Here is a 16,646-nt window from a genome sequence, read left to right as displayed (position 1 = left end):
CGCCGTTTAACGCTCAAGTCGCAACACAGCAACTTCAAAGGAACCTCACCAGACCCTTAGGATGTAAACGATTGAATATTATCAGCCCCACACACCATCAGACACTCTACTATCTGTATGTGATCGCCTTTTGCATCAACTCTAAACTATATCTACCCTTCCTAATTATAATCACTGTATTATTACCGTTACCATATTAGTTGCACAAAGTGACACTTCAAACTGTACCTGTATCATACAATCGTATATAGATTTAGTAATGTTATACATTGCAATGCATACGTCACATGTTACAAAGTTCTCCCCTGTAACATTTCGGCTTACTATACCTGGAAAGTTGCACATGTAGACTACACCACCATAAATTTTGCCTTGATGACTAGACTACTTAAGTTAACTCATCTTTAGTTGACCAGACAACACTCATTGAGTCGAAGACCAGTAGAGTTACAAACTAACGTGTTACAGTGTTACTAAAAAGCATGGACTATGAGCACATTGTGTCTACTGTTTATTCCGCACAATGGTAAATAATGATTATATTTAATAATTGATAACACAATCTTGATCTATCACGTCCTGAAGAAGTCATTCCGTACAATGTATCTAATGCATTGCAACAATATATTCCTTTCTTGTTGTATTTCTCTAGCCAAGAGCTGCAAACAGTTGCAAGATAGTACACTGTCATATGCAAAATCTTTAAATTTCATACCTTTTGCAAAAGCGATGGCCGTCGAAATCTACCGATCTCTTGCACAGAATCTGATTTACGTCCCTTCTTTCTACATTTTAAGTTCTTTGCTCTACCAAATTGATTGACCTGTTTCTGTCTTTGAGGTGGCTGTTGTATGTCTTGCAAACTAGGCTTCTCAACTTTGTCTGTTGTGACTGCACAAATAACACTGCTCGCCTTCCTCTCATTAGCTAAATCAGATGTGACCTCTTCTGAATCTGAGTTACTTCCATAACCTGCTAACGCCTGCAATGCCGATGCAGTACACTGCTGATGAGCAGCATCGACATTGACTGATCATACATAAATTTAGTGCCGTTAACAAAGCTAGCTTGCAAATTTACTCATTACCTTGTTCTGTGGAGACACGTTTGCTCGTACTTTCCTGGTTGCTGATAGCCTGGGTAACAAAAGCACTGTTTGTACAATGCTGTCTTCTCTGATTCCATTGCTTGTGCCTAAAAAGCATATGATAAGTACAAAATAATTTATAACAGAACAACAACCTTCTTCCACGTTTTAAATCCAATGCTTGTGCTACAGCACCCATTGTGTGCCTCTTCATTTCTCCCTCAATCTTATGACGTACATTTTCTGCAGTTGGGTAATTCCTACAATAAAGGCAATCTAGTTGGTACAATTATTGAACGAACCTTTGGCCACTACAAACTTACAAAATAGCTACATACTACCGTAGTAATTTATACATATGTAAGAAACATATATTCGGTTTATTAAGAAGCGTTACTGCGTTGTTATAAATGTTCATGGTAGTTCATTTTGATTGCAATGGATAATTAAATAGTATGTATGAATGTACAGTTAGGCAACTCTCATCCTCAGGGTTTTTCTTATAATACAATTTATGCGTCCCTGGTTGCAAGTTCGAAGATCTGGTCGCAAGCCAGAAGTTTTGGTCACTAGTGGATGCAAAAGTGACGCTGCTGCGATGTCTAGCACACTTCTACGTCATCATCCAAGATGGTGCCGCTGATGAAACATGCACCCAACTTTGCCTTCTTGTTTGCTTTTTCTGACAGGCTTAGGCAAAAACTTGTTACTATCACTACTAGGTACACTACAGAGCTTGGTAGTACCGCGAAGTCGCGACATGTCTAGAAGAGTGTTAGCTGGATTCCAAGGAAATCCGAGAGCTTTCTACCTGCAAAGGATGAGTCAAACAGTTCGACAAGCAACAATGCAACACAAAAAGGTAATTTTGGCAAATGTTTGATCAAAATTGTACCCTGAACATAAAATGGCTTCGCATGATTTACTAGATTCACTAGTGTAAGACGCAGATCCAGACATTGCCAGAAATCCTACACGTTTTTCGGGAACGTCCACTTCTAACAGGAGAACAAAGAGACCCTGTTCACTTTGAGAAAGCTTGGCTATCAGATTCCCCTTTTCGGATTGGTTAGTGTATAAAGATGGTGCCATGATTTGTAGTTTTTGCAAAGCAAGTGGCAAGGCTAACAATTTTCATTCGTGGATGTTCTGATATGCACAGGAGCAGACTTACTCATCATGTTGAGCCCTCATATTGCTCTGATCATCAATGGCAGTTCAGGACGTTCAGTAGAGAAAAGTGTTGAAGGCCAGTGCAGAGAATGCCATAAGCACAGAAGAGCACGCAGTGATCGTTGCTCTGAAATCATCATAATGGCTTGCAAAAGAGGAAATTGCCAGCCATAAGATAAGCTCACTTCATAATCTCCTTTTATCAGTAGGAGTAGATGAAATTCGTCACTTGAGGACAGAGGATCCTACTTGTTGTGGCGTCCAACTTTCCTATACCTCCAGTCACTCTGTTACTGACTTATAGATGGCTCTGAATGAAGTTGTACAGTCTGAAGTACTTTCTCAAGTAAACTCATCTCCTGTCAACTCAGTCTACAATTTTCCAACACTCGGCCACAAGGACATCCAAACTTAGACAACTTTTTCACGCCTTTATAAGAGGATCACAAAGTCACATTAAATGACACCTACAGTACTAACTGACTATCCTATTGTGGTGTAGTAGAGGCTCTACATAAGTGCTATATTTCACTGTTGATGACACTGTCCAATTTGGGTGAAACACACACACAACAGCTGCAACTGGTTGTCAAGAGCTCGCTCTTCTAGGTGGTTTTTGATGCTGACTAATTTTCTGAGGGGTGTTTTACCACTTATGTGTTAGTTTTCCCAGCAATGTAAGCTGAATATTAGTCAGGTTCGATCTATGGTATAGTCAACTCAAGATGCCTTAGAGAACCAATGCGCATAGATGATGAAGGTACTGTACAAAGGACTGCTAATCACTAAATGAAGATACAGTAGCAACAACTATCTCTGATCGTTGCCTGCAACAGTTCCATTGTGCCAGGAAGTAGTTCCTACAAGCACTCTGTGACAATCTTTCAGCGCCATTTCCAGTTGTGAACTTGGTAAATGCTCTGTCAATCTTTGACCCTCAAAACCCCCTCAACCAGACACCAAAGTGCTCTATGAGTATGGGGAGATGGAAATTGCCACACTGGGTCAACATTTTGGTAAAATCGTTTCCAGATCCCAGACTAAAAGGGAAGAAAATGATCAAATGACAAATTCATTGGCTGATGCTCAAGATCTAGTTTTGTTTAGCACTGGTCAAAAAATATTTTCCAAATAGTAAAGCCAGTCAATAGACCAATGTGTGGCAGAAGAACCAACGACAAACAAGCCATAGTGACTATTATTCGAGTCGTAATCAATTGTACTATTTGTGCAAGCTTGTTTCATTAAAGCAATTATTTCTTACTTGAACATAAACTTATAGCAGAGATTCATGATTGTGTCTTCGTTCATAACTGGGAAAGCGTTCACATGATCATGGAAACCATCGATTCCATGAACCATGGAAAGCCTTGCATGCACATGGTATTTTTATTTGATTTCACATGCTCCATATTTGCCGAGGAAAATGGTCTGGTTTTCAACTGTAGAAAAAATATATGTACATTTTTAAGAATAGACGTTCGTTATTGGTAGATCCGAAACTGACATTGAATGAAGTGTTGCAAACGTCTATAAATCACTAAGGAATAATAATGGATTCATTCCGACAATCTCTAGTCTCTGTGGAAGCAAGAGTCAGAAATTTTTTGGGTTGAATTAATACAGATTTTGGACGTATCTACTGTGGCGGTGTGCTTCAATCAGATACACCAAAAATCCAATAAAAAAACTCAGAGGACATAGCTTGACATTCCATTGTGGATGCCTTCATTTGAGTTCAACCTGAGGTGAGTTGTATTTCAGAATCTTTTCCTTGTGTTTCTGTGTCAAGTTTGAATCAAAGGAAGCCCTGAACCATGTTTTATGTTCCGAATGCAGTCTGAAGTGGTCTAGCAAAGATGATAGAACAAGACCAGTACTTTTGTTACGTGACGCATATACTGGTTCGGAGCAAGACTCGAACATCCCGACACAACATGAAGAACTGTTTCTGTGAACAAGCTTCATTTCTACAGACTGTAGGATTTTGATTTCCAAGAATTTACAATGTACAATGCAGTGTGAGATCTAGTGGCTATATATGTATACGACGTGGTCTTTGTAAAGCTATCATAAACCATCTGATTCTGCCTTCAGCGTGTTGGACAACAGCCATTTAAATGACCAGGCAGTGTCACAATCATGTTGTCATTGGCTCTGGAGACAATTGTTACATAACACTGAGAATGCAGACTCTTCTTCATTTGCTCCTTAATCAGCAATCGTTGTTGTTGGAGTTTATGATACTTGACAAACTTTTGGCATCAGTGACATCTTCATCATCAATTTTTTCTAAGTTTTTTAACTGATGCTACTTTAATTTAACATTCGTGTAACAATATTAGCTATTGTTGTGTATTAAACTCTAAGAGTGCTAAGCAATTCGCAAATGGTCTAGACCATTCGCGAATTGGTTTAGATTCTCGATCGGGTTATCTAGTGTTCGCATATTGTCTAACCGATTCACAAACGATCAAACCAAGTGCGAATTCGCAAATGGTTTAAACCATTTGCTTAAACCATTTGCGAACAGTTCAGTTTCACAATCAGTTTATATCACGACTATCAATAGAGGGCCCTCCTCTGGCTGGCAATGTTTGACTTCAAAAAGGCTTTGAATTGTGAAAAAGCAACAAAAGCAACAAAAAACAGCATATTTTTGGCAAATAGTTACATGGAATCAGTGCCTTTAGTTGCCAGGAAGACTCACAGTGAGGAGACTTTGATTTGAATGGGACCGCCGCCGCTCAAGTTGTTTGTTACAAGATATCATATCAGTAGAATACATAATTGTATGAAAACCCGCTTAATTGTCACGTGACCGGTCAAATTGTAAACTACGTACAGGGTCGAAAGTCAAGGGTTGCCTAGGAAAAACTCTGCTGCAGTGCATCCTGTCATGAAAAGAAAAAATACCTTCTTCTATCTTGTCTCCATTTTTCAATTTGATCTGAGGTCTCTATCTTAGGTACTGCCGGTTTCCATAACAATGGCTAAGAAAGAAAATCAAAGTTAAGAAAACCAAATTTGCTTCTGAAAAAGACCAATTTGTCCTACATCAATCTTGTGATGTCCTCTCGTAAAACGTCTCTGTCCCTTGAACTCTTGCTCTCGACTTCGTTGCTGTCGCATTCGTTTCTCGAGTTGAAATTGATTGTTCTTTGGCGGTCGATGGTATGTTCGATGAGGAACACGTGGCTGACCTTGTGTTGGAGTGTCAAGCAGATATTGCGCGTAAGGACTGTTCCATATCTCCTAGATTTACAATTCCAACAGTTACAAAATGCTTGCGTTTCTGTTAGAAGGAAAGTAGACTACGTGGCGTGCACGTCGTCTTGCAGACTGTGGTCTCTCGAACGTAGGAGCAGGCGCTGGACACGGCGGTGGTCCGAGAATCGATTGTTGGTAGACACCAGGCGCATACCCCAACTGTAAGACACTGCAAGGAGGAGGAAACTGCAACCCGGACTTAGCCATGCAGTCCCTGCCAGAACCCCGGATCGAGTTTCAGACCCCGGATGTATTTTACTGACATTTTGGATGATTTCTCAGACAGTCGTCGTGCTATACTTGCAAAATGCATAGTATTCTTTTGCTATGTTTTTTGATTGGTTTTTGTGTTGTATCAACGTTGCCAGAAAAGAAAAACCAAGCATTCAACATCTGGACGGCAAGTTCCTGCCAGCAAGTGACCACTCTCCTACGGACGAAGAGTGGAGTGTTGCAGAAACTTAAAAAGAATGTTGTAGAGATACAGAAGAGTCTCAAACTATCGGAAGAAGAGAAGAAGACGCGTTTGTCTGTTCTAAACATCTTTTCTGATGAACTGGACGCGTCTGAGAGTTCTATCTTTAGTTCGCTGATGGCGTTGAGAGCAGCGCTAAAAGGGAACTTCCGCTCATTGGACGAGTTAAAACGGAGCAGTACTAGGAGACTGGACGCACTGAAAGCCGCTGCAGTTCAAGAAGAAGAAAGGTTCAATGCAATTCTTGAAGCAGAAAAACACGGATTTGAATTGAAAAACGCTAAATTGAAAAACCAACATTTGAATCACTCAAGCGTTGCAGAGAAATTTCTTGATGAGATGTTGGCAGAAGTAGCTGAAGCTGCGGATAAACTGGAGCTCAGTTTACAGGAGAATGTGTTTGAATCTGTAGCAAAGTCGAAGGATGTGGAACTGGAGACAGTTGTGAAGATTCCAGAGCACTTAGTCCAACGGGGAAATGAGACTTATCATGACCATCATGAAGGAGAGGATGATGAAGTTATTCGTCTTGTTGATTCTCAAAGCAATCAGTACATATTGACTAAAGCCAAAGATAGTACTGTACCTCATGAAGACCACTATTTTATTCACGATCTTATTTACTTACTGTTGACATGTTGTGTGTTGGGACTATTGTGCTCGAAGCTTGGCATCCCAACTATGTTTGGATATGTTCTCAGTGGAGTGCTGTTTGGACCTTCAGGATTGGGAGCAATTACGGTACTGTACTATAATGTAGACTCAATCTAATCTCTCTGTTTGTCTATCCTTGTTTCTTCTCAGTAGTCAAGGAACCATGTGGCACGGCTTGACAGGGCTGAGAGGATTACATTTGGGGATTGTAAACAGGACTGGACTAGTTGCATGTACTGTAATGCCATTTGTTCTAATGGTGGAAACCTAATATGAGACACGTTTAATAGATGAAACATTGGTGGGAATTTATTTTGGCGGTTTGCTAAGAAATTGATGGAAAAAGCATATTGGTGGATTTTATTTTGGTGGTTGGACATCGTTTGATAATTGCTATATGTACAACTTGATATTTCCCACCCATTATAGTAAAGTGGGTACTTCATGGAGGAGGTTGTGATTGACAGCTGTGTTTGTGGCCATTACATTTTCCTAACTTACTCGTCTCCAATGTATTGAAGAAGAATTGCTGTGTCAGCGCAAAGAGCGTGACTCGCATGACTCCTGCTTCATCAAAGCTTCACAGCCTTATGCTCATGTTTAACCTCCCTGCTAGACAGCTATAGGCGCAACAGACGGCAAGCAGGACTTACCATCCTGTGGCCTCATCTGCGTAATGTCCTGTAAACCGCCACCTCACCATTTGATATCTGATCTACGTAGGTGATGACGTCAAGTTATCCTGGTGGCCAAACTAATGGCGGATTTATATTGGCGCTTGCTGAAATATTTGCCAATCTTCCAAAGTAGATTTCTTGCCAATATTTCATGTTATACAGTTCTTTATTTTGAAACTATTTGTATTTGTTCTATTAGTTGATTCTGCTATACACTTAGCCTTTAAACTTGGTAGAATAAGAAGAATGAAGCATGTTTCAAACTTTATATATATTCAAAATAAATAGGTAAGAAGTAAAGGCTGTCGGTATTTACCGACATTTTTCAAAAAACGAAAACTCTTTGTTTTTACTCAGACCCCCTACCCCACCCCAATAATGAAACGGTCGATACCTGCACTTTTCAATCTGTGTGATGTCACCTATATAGAATCTTAGAGACGATAGGTATCTATATACGATGTCCGTCCTTAATTGGCACAATGAGTCCGTTGTCTGGAGGTCCGCCATCTGTTACAACGCTTCCACAATCTTCTCATAATCATTCGTGGGTCTTACATATATGGCAGGCCAAGAGACAGTGCCTTCTCTGCTGAGAAGAGACAGTTACCGCTTTACCGCCACCTTGCAAATATGACCTGTACATGTCGAAGTCATGTCTGTGGTCAATTATCGAGTGTTTCTCCAACCAGTCATTGTACACTATTGTTCCTTCAGGAGTATTTGCAAGCACCTGTCAAAGTTGTCCATAACGCAATTTTTTACTTCCAATTTAAAGAATGAAAAGGCTATTTAGCCCCACTCCCAAACAAAATTTTTTTGTAAAATGTCTTTTAATATAGACGGCCCCTAAGTAAATAGTTTTGCAGGTTTACATAAGGATGTTGTATATTAATTATTAGACAATAGCACATATGTATGGTATTTATTGACCCGACACCTCACAGGGATTGTGCCAATCATTGTATTGAGATAACTTGATAAAATTATTTGAACTATGACGAAACATATCAGTGAGCATTTTCTTAAATATATATGTACTATATGTCCACTGAGTAAGTGATGATGGTTAAATGTCTCTTGCTTCTTTGATGCGATAGTAATCTAGCTTTTGAAAGACACACTTTGTTACATGTATGGCAAGTTTGACTCAAAGGTGGAAGAGTTCTAATGGTAGATACATCATGATTATTACGCTTCTGTCGTTTTGTTTGAATAGCACTGATCCTTGATCACTCAAATTATGCCAGCAATTTCCTTCTTTGATCCTCAAATTTTTTGCCATAGCCTTCTGTCTTCAGTGAAATGATCAACATTATCAGGATTGATCGAACTGCATTTGAGGTGTCTTACAGCGAATCTTTGAATTGTAGTCGTCTTTCCTGACGTCGCTTTCCTTGTTTGAGCTCTCTAAACAGCAACTGCTTCGGTATCTTGTCATCTGGCATGCATGCTACATGCCCAGCCCACCAGACATGCCCAGCCCACCAGACTTCATGATGTAAAATTCTATGCTACACATATCAGATCGTGAAAGCACTTTCGTATTTGGAACTCTGTCTTTCTATTGAATTTTACAAATTTGACGAAGGCATCACATGTGGATGCTGTCAAGTTTATTTATGTTCTGTTTCAGTGGCGTCTAACTCTTGCATTCATATAGGAGGATTGGAAGAACAACTGCCTTGTAGACAGACTTTTTTGCAATTTGATATCATGTCGTTTCCTCAATCTTGATTCCTGTTTGCCAAAAGCAGTGCCTGCCTTGAAGAGTGTACAAGATATTTCAGCATCAATGGTTGCGTCAGTTGACAGCGAGCTACCAAGATACTGAATGTATCCACATAAACAAGTGGTTGATTGTCAACCATATAGGTGGAGGAACTAAGGGAGATCGAGGTTTTGGTTGAAGAGCACTTCTGTCTTCTTTAGATTGATGGGCAGGCCAAAACGCTTGCATGCTATTGAAGTCAAGTTGTTCCACTATAAACTGTATGTCTTCAAATGTTCGTGCAGTCAGTGCACAGTCATCAGCAAACATATTTTCTAATTGCCCATGTTAACAACATCCATTAAGCTCACTACTGGCTTTTGGGTATTTGCAGCTAGTATACCTTTATAGTGCCATTGAACCATTGAATCAATTATATCTTAGGCAGAGATTCAGTAGCTGATGGTTTTGGTTTGTTGTTCTGCATTAGAGTGTCTTAGGCACAATAATCATACTGACAATCTGTGTTTTATTGTTTTGCTGTAATATTGTTATGTAAAGACAGGCACATACATGTGCAAGGAGGGTGCTCAGTCTTGCATTTAGACAGCCACACATGCACACAGATCATGCATGTGCATATGCATGCACACAACTACATTAGCAGGAAAGCAAATTTATCCATTTCAAGAGCTTTCGTTACAATGACAGTAATTAATGGTTGTCGTAGAAACATCTCTCCACTACGTGAATACATTTGTATGTCAGAAATATTTTATTGTATTGTTTTGGTGCAGGCTGTTGTACAGGTTGAAACAATTGGTGAATTTGGAGTTTATTTTATGTTGTTTGTTGTTGGTTTGGAGTTTTCCCCGGGCAAGCTTAGGAAGGTGATCAAAATGACACTATTTACTGCTAAGCACTTCTCAAGATTGTACTTGCAGGTGTTGATTATTGCCGTAACAGGGAGTATTGCTATTGTGATCCTGATGATTTGTGGAGGCCTGATTGTTGGCTACCTCGTTGGCATTCATCAATTACAAAGTTCCTTTGTTGCTGCTTGTTTGTCTCTATCAAGTACACCTCTTGTGGTGAAATTTATGCAACAGAGTAGTACCCATTTGATTTTACCTACAAAAGGTGTTACAGTTTGTCAAGTTACTAGTATCTCGTTTAGAATTGTATCTATCTGCCAATAAGTTAATTTAGAGTATGTCTAGCTTTTTGTGTCTGACAATAACTGTCTACTTTCTGCATTATGACAGCAGATGAGTTGAATTAGCTACGTGTTGCTGATGTTGATTATATCATGTTTGCCTGTTTGTATATGCTTTATTTTAAACTGCTCTTTCTTACTTTGATGCAGCACTGTGTTTGTCTGGATGTCATTACTACAGGTGATTAATACGTCTGTGTCTGGCAATGCACCTACTTTCATACATAACAAATGTTATGTGCTGTATGCAAGACACAGTTTTTTGCCAAATAGCAGACTGTTTCATTGATTGCAAACAAAATTGGAAACTCTGGTGTGAAGAAGCGCATTTAGTGTGTGTTGCATTTTTGTAATGGTGTCATGTCTTTCTGTTTGTTTTCATAGTAAACTTGTCTGTTTGTTTGTGTCTTTGTCTTCTGATTTTATGTTTTAGTAGTTTTGCTTGTCTTCTTGTCAGCATAGTTTGATTTTTAATGTACATGACAGTTATTAATAAGAGTTCCAAATATGGCTATGTAACCCACAAATATTTATTGTAATTGAGCTGTATGCAAAAAGTGGAAATCTAAACATCTTAAGGTTCTAAGCAGACCTATAAGACTACAAACTAATATGTGAACTACTAATAGTCTTCTAGACATCAACAGGTATTGTTGAAAGCCAACATGAAATCTGACAAAATCTATTGTTACTCAGTTCTCCCATACTATTTATCTTTTTCAGTGATAATAGTACAATACATATGTGTTGACCACATGAACAGTGTAATGGACTGATATGGATTTGCTTGCTGTACTTTTTGAAGTTCAAGATCAACAAATAGTCTGTCTGTTTGTGTGTTTGTCTGTCTGTCTGTCTGTCTGTTTGTGTGTCTGTCTGTCTGTCTGTCTGTCTGTCTGTCTGGAAGCAATTCTGACGTCACACACGTACGCAATGAATCTTAACGAATTTTGCTTAGTGTCACATTTGAGGTTGGGTATGCAAATGCAAATTAGCAATTGGATTGCCCAATGTGAGTGTGGCAAAGATGTAGATATTAGGATAAAGAAAGCTATCACCTGCTTACCTGCAAACGTAGAGAGGTTTGGGAGCACACCACTATTTTGTCATGTTGGAGTGAATTGAATATTTCACCACAAAGAACCATGAAACAAGGTATGCAGAGTCACAAAATCATGCAGATGTTGTGTTATTTATTTGGAATCTGGGAAAGATTGAACTGGATATTTCTTTGGCACATCCATGGAGTTTTGATACTGTAAAAACAATCAGGGCAGGTAGATCGGCTATCCAGCACTGAAGAGAGGGGAGAAAAAATATTAAAATACCAACAGGAAGTTTTGCTGAGTGGCTCAACACCGACAATCATCCCTGAAGTCTTTGAACTTTTGGTCGCTGAGGTGAGTCGGCAGAGTTGTTTCTGCAAGAATTGGAGATACCCAAACAGCAGTTGAATTTCTCACTGACTGGAAGCGACGCCTTTCTGTTCTATTACAGACATGTGTGTAACAGCCAAGTGATCTTACCAAAAATATCTTGCTTGTCACATTGTCAAGTAGAGATAGACAAATTTAGAGATGAGTATTCAGTTTTTAATTTATTAGGTTTGAAGTGATGAACAGAGTAATGGACTGAGGTGGATTTGTATACTTTTGAAGATTACTTGTTGTATTTTAAGGGAAGTTTAAAATCAATAAACAATCTGTCTTTGTCATTACATATGTTTTTCATAAATGAACTATAGCACCAAAGCAATAGCTAATCTATGTGCCCATTACATCTGGTACATACATGAAAACTGTTAAAAACTACAATGCGCACTAGTTACGCACCAAATACATGTACACATATGCATCTGTTGGTCTGTCTGTCAATACATATATTTTCCATTTAAAGCAAGCATTGACACCATGAACAACTACCAAGAAAAGTCCACAGCAACACTAATACAACAGGACCAGGACTGTCCTGAAGCTTTCAAAATTACACTTAATACTGTCTATCAGTCTGTCTGTCTGTCTGTCTGTCTGTCTGTCTGTCTGTCTGTCTGTCTGTCTGTCTATCTGTCTATCTATCTGTCATCAATCTTCATATATTTTATACATCAAAGCTAATACAGGTGAAACTAAAAGTAACGGTTAATGAGCAGTAAGTGTCACAACTACAACTACGATTACACAACTACATAACAAGTAGAAATAAAAAGCTCTTTTATGGAGCCTACAAACCAAAACTTAGTTTACTGAATTGAAAATGAACAACATCTAGACTCTGGATAGCTTTTTGTCCATGTGTTACTCTGATTATCTTTCTAGCCAATACCGAGGCATTGCAAAGCTGAAGTTGGACTGACAAGCATCTTGTCCAATGAGTCTTAAAGTCTGAGCGATTGTTTCTTCTTTCTTCATCTCCATGTAGTTTGGAAAATTTAGTGAGGAACATTAGTACTTCTCTCCACCCACTAAAGTACTCGAAAACTAATGTAATATGGTCTGGAGTGTATCCTCCAGGTAACTGCTCTTTAGAATATTTGCTATGTTTATCTGTCTGTCTGTCTGTTATCATATAGTTTTAAATATGACCTATGTTACAATAGCAAATTGCTAATAGTAATACTTGCGTCCTTTTAACAACTGTAACAACTAACTATTATAACTAAACTAAAGGGATCATACGATCCCCTGTCTTCTAAATGACTATGAGTCATTTAGAAACAGCCACTTGTGTCTGCATACTAGACGAAACTTTTCTCAACAGAACACTAGCGTTGCATCTTGCAATTGAATAGCAAATCTTTTCCTCCAGTAATTATCTTTTGTCAGTCTGTCTGTCTGTCTGTTGTCTGTCCATCTGTCTGTCTGTCTGTCAATGGTAGTATATTTTCATAAATGAAGTTAGATACAATAGCAAGCAAAGGCTAAGTACAGTTCACTTTGTCCAACTGCTAACAACACGCAAATTAAGGAAAGTAAAGGGACATAGATGTCCCTGTTCAACAAAAAACTAACTTGTCTGTCTGTCTGTCTGTCTCTTTTTCTGTTTATTCCTTTTGGCAGACTGTCAGTTTATGTTTGACGGCTTTTAGTTAGCTTACACACAGTATGTTATTTACATATCACATTGTGTATTACGGTTTCTTTTTATTTATCAGGTCACAATTCTGATACCTCGGAGGTTGGAAGCACTTTAGTTGGGCTTCTTGTCATGCAGGATACCCAGTTAGCTCTCATTATTGCTATTCTTCCATCTCTTGCTACAAATGTTGTTGGTACCGACTCTGATATTCACACAAGCAGTCCATCTACAGAAAATACTATATCTACTGCTGTAATGTTTACGTTGTTGTCATTGGTTGGCCTTGTACTCAGCTCTTTCATCTTGTCGAAGTTGCTAATGATTGCAATTACACGGTAAGAGACTGTGCACATCTGTCTATATGTATGCGCCAATATATAGCTAAGAGACAACTGTTTGATTTGTAGGCAGGCATTTAGATTAGAGAACAGGGAAATCTGTTTGTTGTTTGCACTGCTGTCATGTCTGCTGGCACTGGTGGTAAGTGTATGAATTCAACTTGATGTGTGCATTGTGCATGACTTGTAACTGAAACATATGTTAGTATATGTTGTGTGCAAAGCGCAGATTTGGACAATCCATGGATTCCCTTGTACAATCTATGGATTGCTTGTATAAACCAAGGATCGCCAATACAAACCATTTATACCTAACCATAACAATAACCCTAATCCTAACCGGTAACCCTAAATTTAGTACTAAACCTAGCTAACCCTAAACCTAACTCTAACTCTCATATTACCCGTAAAAACTAAAAATCTATGGTTTGTCCATATCCACACTTTGCGCATAACATATGAGTGGAACTTGTCGGGTTCTAAATAGGATTATATGAGCATTAGCATAGCTTCTGAGTTTGCAAGTAAATTAATTATTGAACAACAACTGAACAGCTAGTGTAATGTGCAACTTTCTTGCGTTTTTGTACATGCCCATTTGGCTAACATACTGGATCTACTTTAATGCAGAATTGTACCATACAAGACATAAACAGACCTTACAAGCCTGTCTTCATGAAACCTGAAACAGTGCTAACAAATTACCTATCAGTTGTTTATTATAGGATCAAATATGTTATAGTTCCAAATTCAAAGGTGTTCTATACCTGACCTGCATTTATTTACTTGCTGTTAGTTTAACTTCATTAAGATATGCAATTTGTCACTGAAAGATGTGTTGTTTTGATCAGATCACTGACAGGGCAAACATGTGTATGGAGTTGGGGTGCTTTCTTGCTGGCCTTGTTGTTAGTTCACAAAGTAAAGAATTCTGTGAGAAGGTAGACAGTGCATGTAACCAGCGATTGAGGTTATGTTTGGTAACTAATGTGTAGATCTTCAATGTGATGGAACCTGTGAAAGACATGTTTTCTGCAGTCTTTTTTGCATCTATTGGTGAGTAAGTTTATTTCAGGTGTTCTGTAATTGTAGGCATTTAATGTTTGATTAGGATTTCACATATTTCCTACGTTTCTGCAAGAAGAATGGCTAATGCTATTTGTTTTGACATACTGTGTGATAACATTTAAGGTATTTATGTGCTGTTTATTTAGCAATGAAATAGTCATGGAGTGTGTTGCACTTAGTGGGTTGTTAGCTTTGGGGTTCTGTCTTTTCTGATGGGTCGACAGAATAGAGCTGCTTGGGTTGTAGCAGCTGGCTTGGCACAAGTTAGTGAGTTCTCATTTGTGCTGAGTAGTCGAGCACGAAGACTCAAGATGCTGTCACGAGAGGTATCATTTCTATTCTTTTTCTTGTTTGTATATATGCTCTGAACTAGTTATTGTTTTCAGGCATACTTGCTTATATTGAGCATTACAACACTTAGCTTGGCTATGGCTCCCATTTTGTGGCAGTTGTGCATTAAGCAAATTGGTCGACAGGCAGCATCTAAAAGCATTCGATGATGTCAACATTTGTTCCAAGTAGTACATAATTGTTATTTTATACATATATCAGTACAGTACGGTTGATTTTCGAGTGAGATTGTTTAATTACATGTAAATTATTGAGAGGAACTGATAGATAGACTGATAGTTAAAACAGAAGAGATTCAGATGAAAGAACATTAACATGTTTGATTACACGGATTAGAATTATGCTGTGTGCCTTGATGCATTTTCAGTTGCCTTTATGGTACGCCATGATAAGACTGAAGTGATGCAGACTGCAGGATTCACACTGTCACCTGTAGAAAGGTGAAATAATGTACGTGGGAGCTCAATAGTCTAGCGTAGCCAAGACCCTCTCCCACATACTTTATTACTCTCCCCACTCACAAGCTAATCATGGCAGACGTAGATGTCATCTTGGCAACTTCACAAAATTTTCAGCCGTCTAGGAGTGTGTGACTTTTTAAATACCTATTTCATAATATCAAATAATTAGCTAGAGACTGATTGTTCTGGCAAGTAAATGAAATGCTTTGTTGGAAAGTCAGGAGAAATTCTCTCCAATGCCTGCACAAGCAACATCACCGGAATGCATTTAATTAACTTGCATATTCTCAAATTTTAATTATTAAACATGAAGCATATATCGTTCCAATGCAGGTAGGAGCTGAGGCCTAGAAAATGTAGAATGTCCCAGAAAGAATGAGGCAGAGTTAGAGGATATATCGGAAAGATTCTCGGTCCTTCTGCAACGTACAAGGCGCAAGTCATCTTTGGAGTTCACAACACAGCTGCAGATTGGTTCCCATGCATTCACTACAGCGTCTATATGCCTACACCTGTGATATTCCTGGTAAAACGACACCAGCTAGAGCTAACTACTAGAGCCAAAATGCGTTCTTGTTAACGTTAGGTGCCTATGAGCAGTTATTAGTACAAGGCACAGTAGAACCTAAAGTCTGGTCTTCCTTCAAATTATCTTTCAGAGCTCAGCTGTAAGAAGCTGTTGAAGGAATCGCTCTTCAAACTTTTAAGTAGCCATAGAAAAGACGTTTTGGGGAGAGTCAGAATTAATCATTAATTAATTAACTAGATCCTTACTAAACTTTAGTGAAGAGGTGTAGCTAATTTAGCTTGTGCCCAGCTAGGACTTTACAGGTGTCCCGACCTGAGTAATTTTACTATTGTACTCTACAGCATAAAACAAAAATTATTGGGTTTACCATAACTTGATCGTCAGGATGGCATGCAACCTCGATGGACGTCGTCACATGATCAACTCAGTTAGTTGTCAAATGACAACCTGACGACCACTTTTTCGAACACTTTAAATACAGGTGCATGCATTGACCAAACATTACTTACGTCTACAATCTTGCGCAATTACAGGCCCTGGCAACGCCGTAGTTCTCTAGAC

The 16,646-nt window shown here is 38.7% G+C and overlaps 2 protein-coding genes across 4 annotated transcripts; one reads left to right on the top strand and one right to left on the bottom strand.

Moving 5' to 3' along the window:
* Positions 1-449: 449 nt before the first annotated feature.
* On the bottom strand, positions 450-5,769 carry LOC134196293 (FMR1-interacting protein NUFIP1-like). Of its 2 annotated transcripts, XM_062665391.1 has the most exons (7): positions 5,579-5,769; positions 5,318-5,515; positions 5,177-5,253; positions 1,243-1,347; positions 1,088-1,194; positions 716-1,029; positions 450-659 (listed from the first exon to the last, which is right to left on the bottom strand). In XM_062665391.1, exons 1-7 carry the CDS (start codon positions 5,735-5,737, stop codon positions 573-575), a joined length of 1,047 nt encoding a protein of 348 aa, XP_062521375.1. In that variant the 5' UTR covers positions 5,738-5,769; the 3' UTR covers positions 450-572. The 2 variants fall into 2 exon arrangements, with proteins under 2 accessions (XP_062521375.1, XP_062521374.1); XM_062665390.1 differs by having other exon boundaries at positions 1,088-1,347.
* A 5-nt stretch (positions 5,770-5,774) lies between these two features.
* On the top strand, positions 5,775-15,421 carry LOC134196292 (transmembrane and coiled-coil domain-containing protein 3-like). 2 transcript variants are annotated; one of them, XM_062665388.1, is made up of 10 exons: positions 5,775-6,746; positions 9,845-9,937; positions 9,992-10,187; positions 13,415-13,673; positions 13,746-13,818; positions 14,528-14,617; positions 14,672-14,732; positions 14,788-14,867; positions 14,924-15,070; positions 15,131-15,421. In XM_062665388.1, the coding sequence occupies exons 1-10, from the start codon at positions 5,838-5,840 to the stop codon at positions 15,242-15,244; spliced, it is 2,022 nt and encodes a 673-aa protein (XP_062521372.1). In that variant the 5' UTR covers positions 5,775-5,837; the 3' UTR covers positions 15,245-15,421. The 2 variants fall into 2 exon arrangements, with proteins under 2 accessions (XP_062521372.1, XP_062521373.1); XM_062665389.1 differs by lacking the exon at positions 15,131-15,421 and having other exon boundaries at positions 14,528-14,609; positions 14,924-15,059.
* Positions 15,422-16,646: the final 1,225 nt, after the last annotated feature.

This window comes from Corticium candelabrum, chromosome 21, assembly GCF_963422355.1.
Source record: "Corticium candelabrum chromosome 21, ooCorCand1.1, whole genome shotgun sequence".
NCBI lineage: Eukaryota > Metazoa > Porifera > Homoscleromorpha > Homosclerophorida > Plakinidae > Corticium > Corticium candelabrum.
This window is presented reverse-complemented; position numbering and strand designations above follow the sequence as displayed.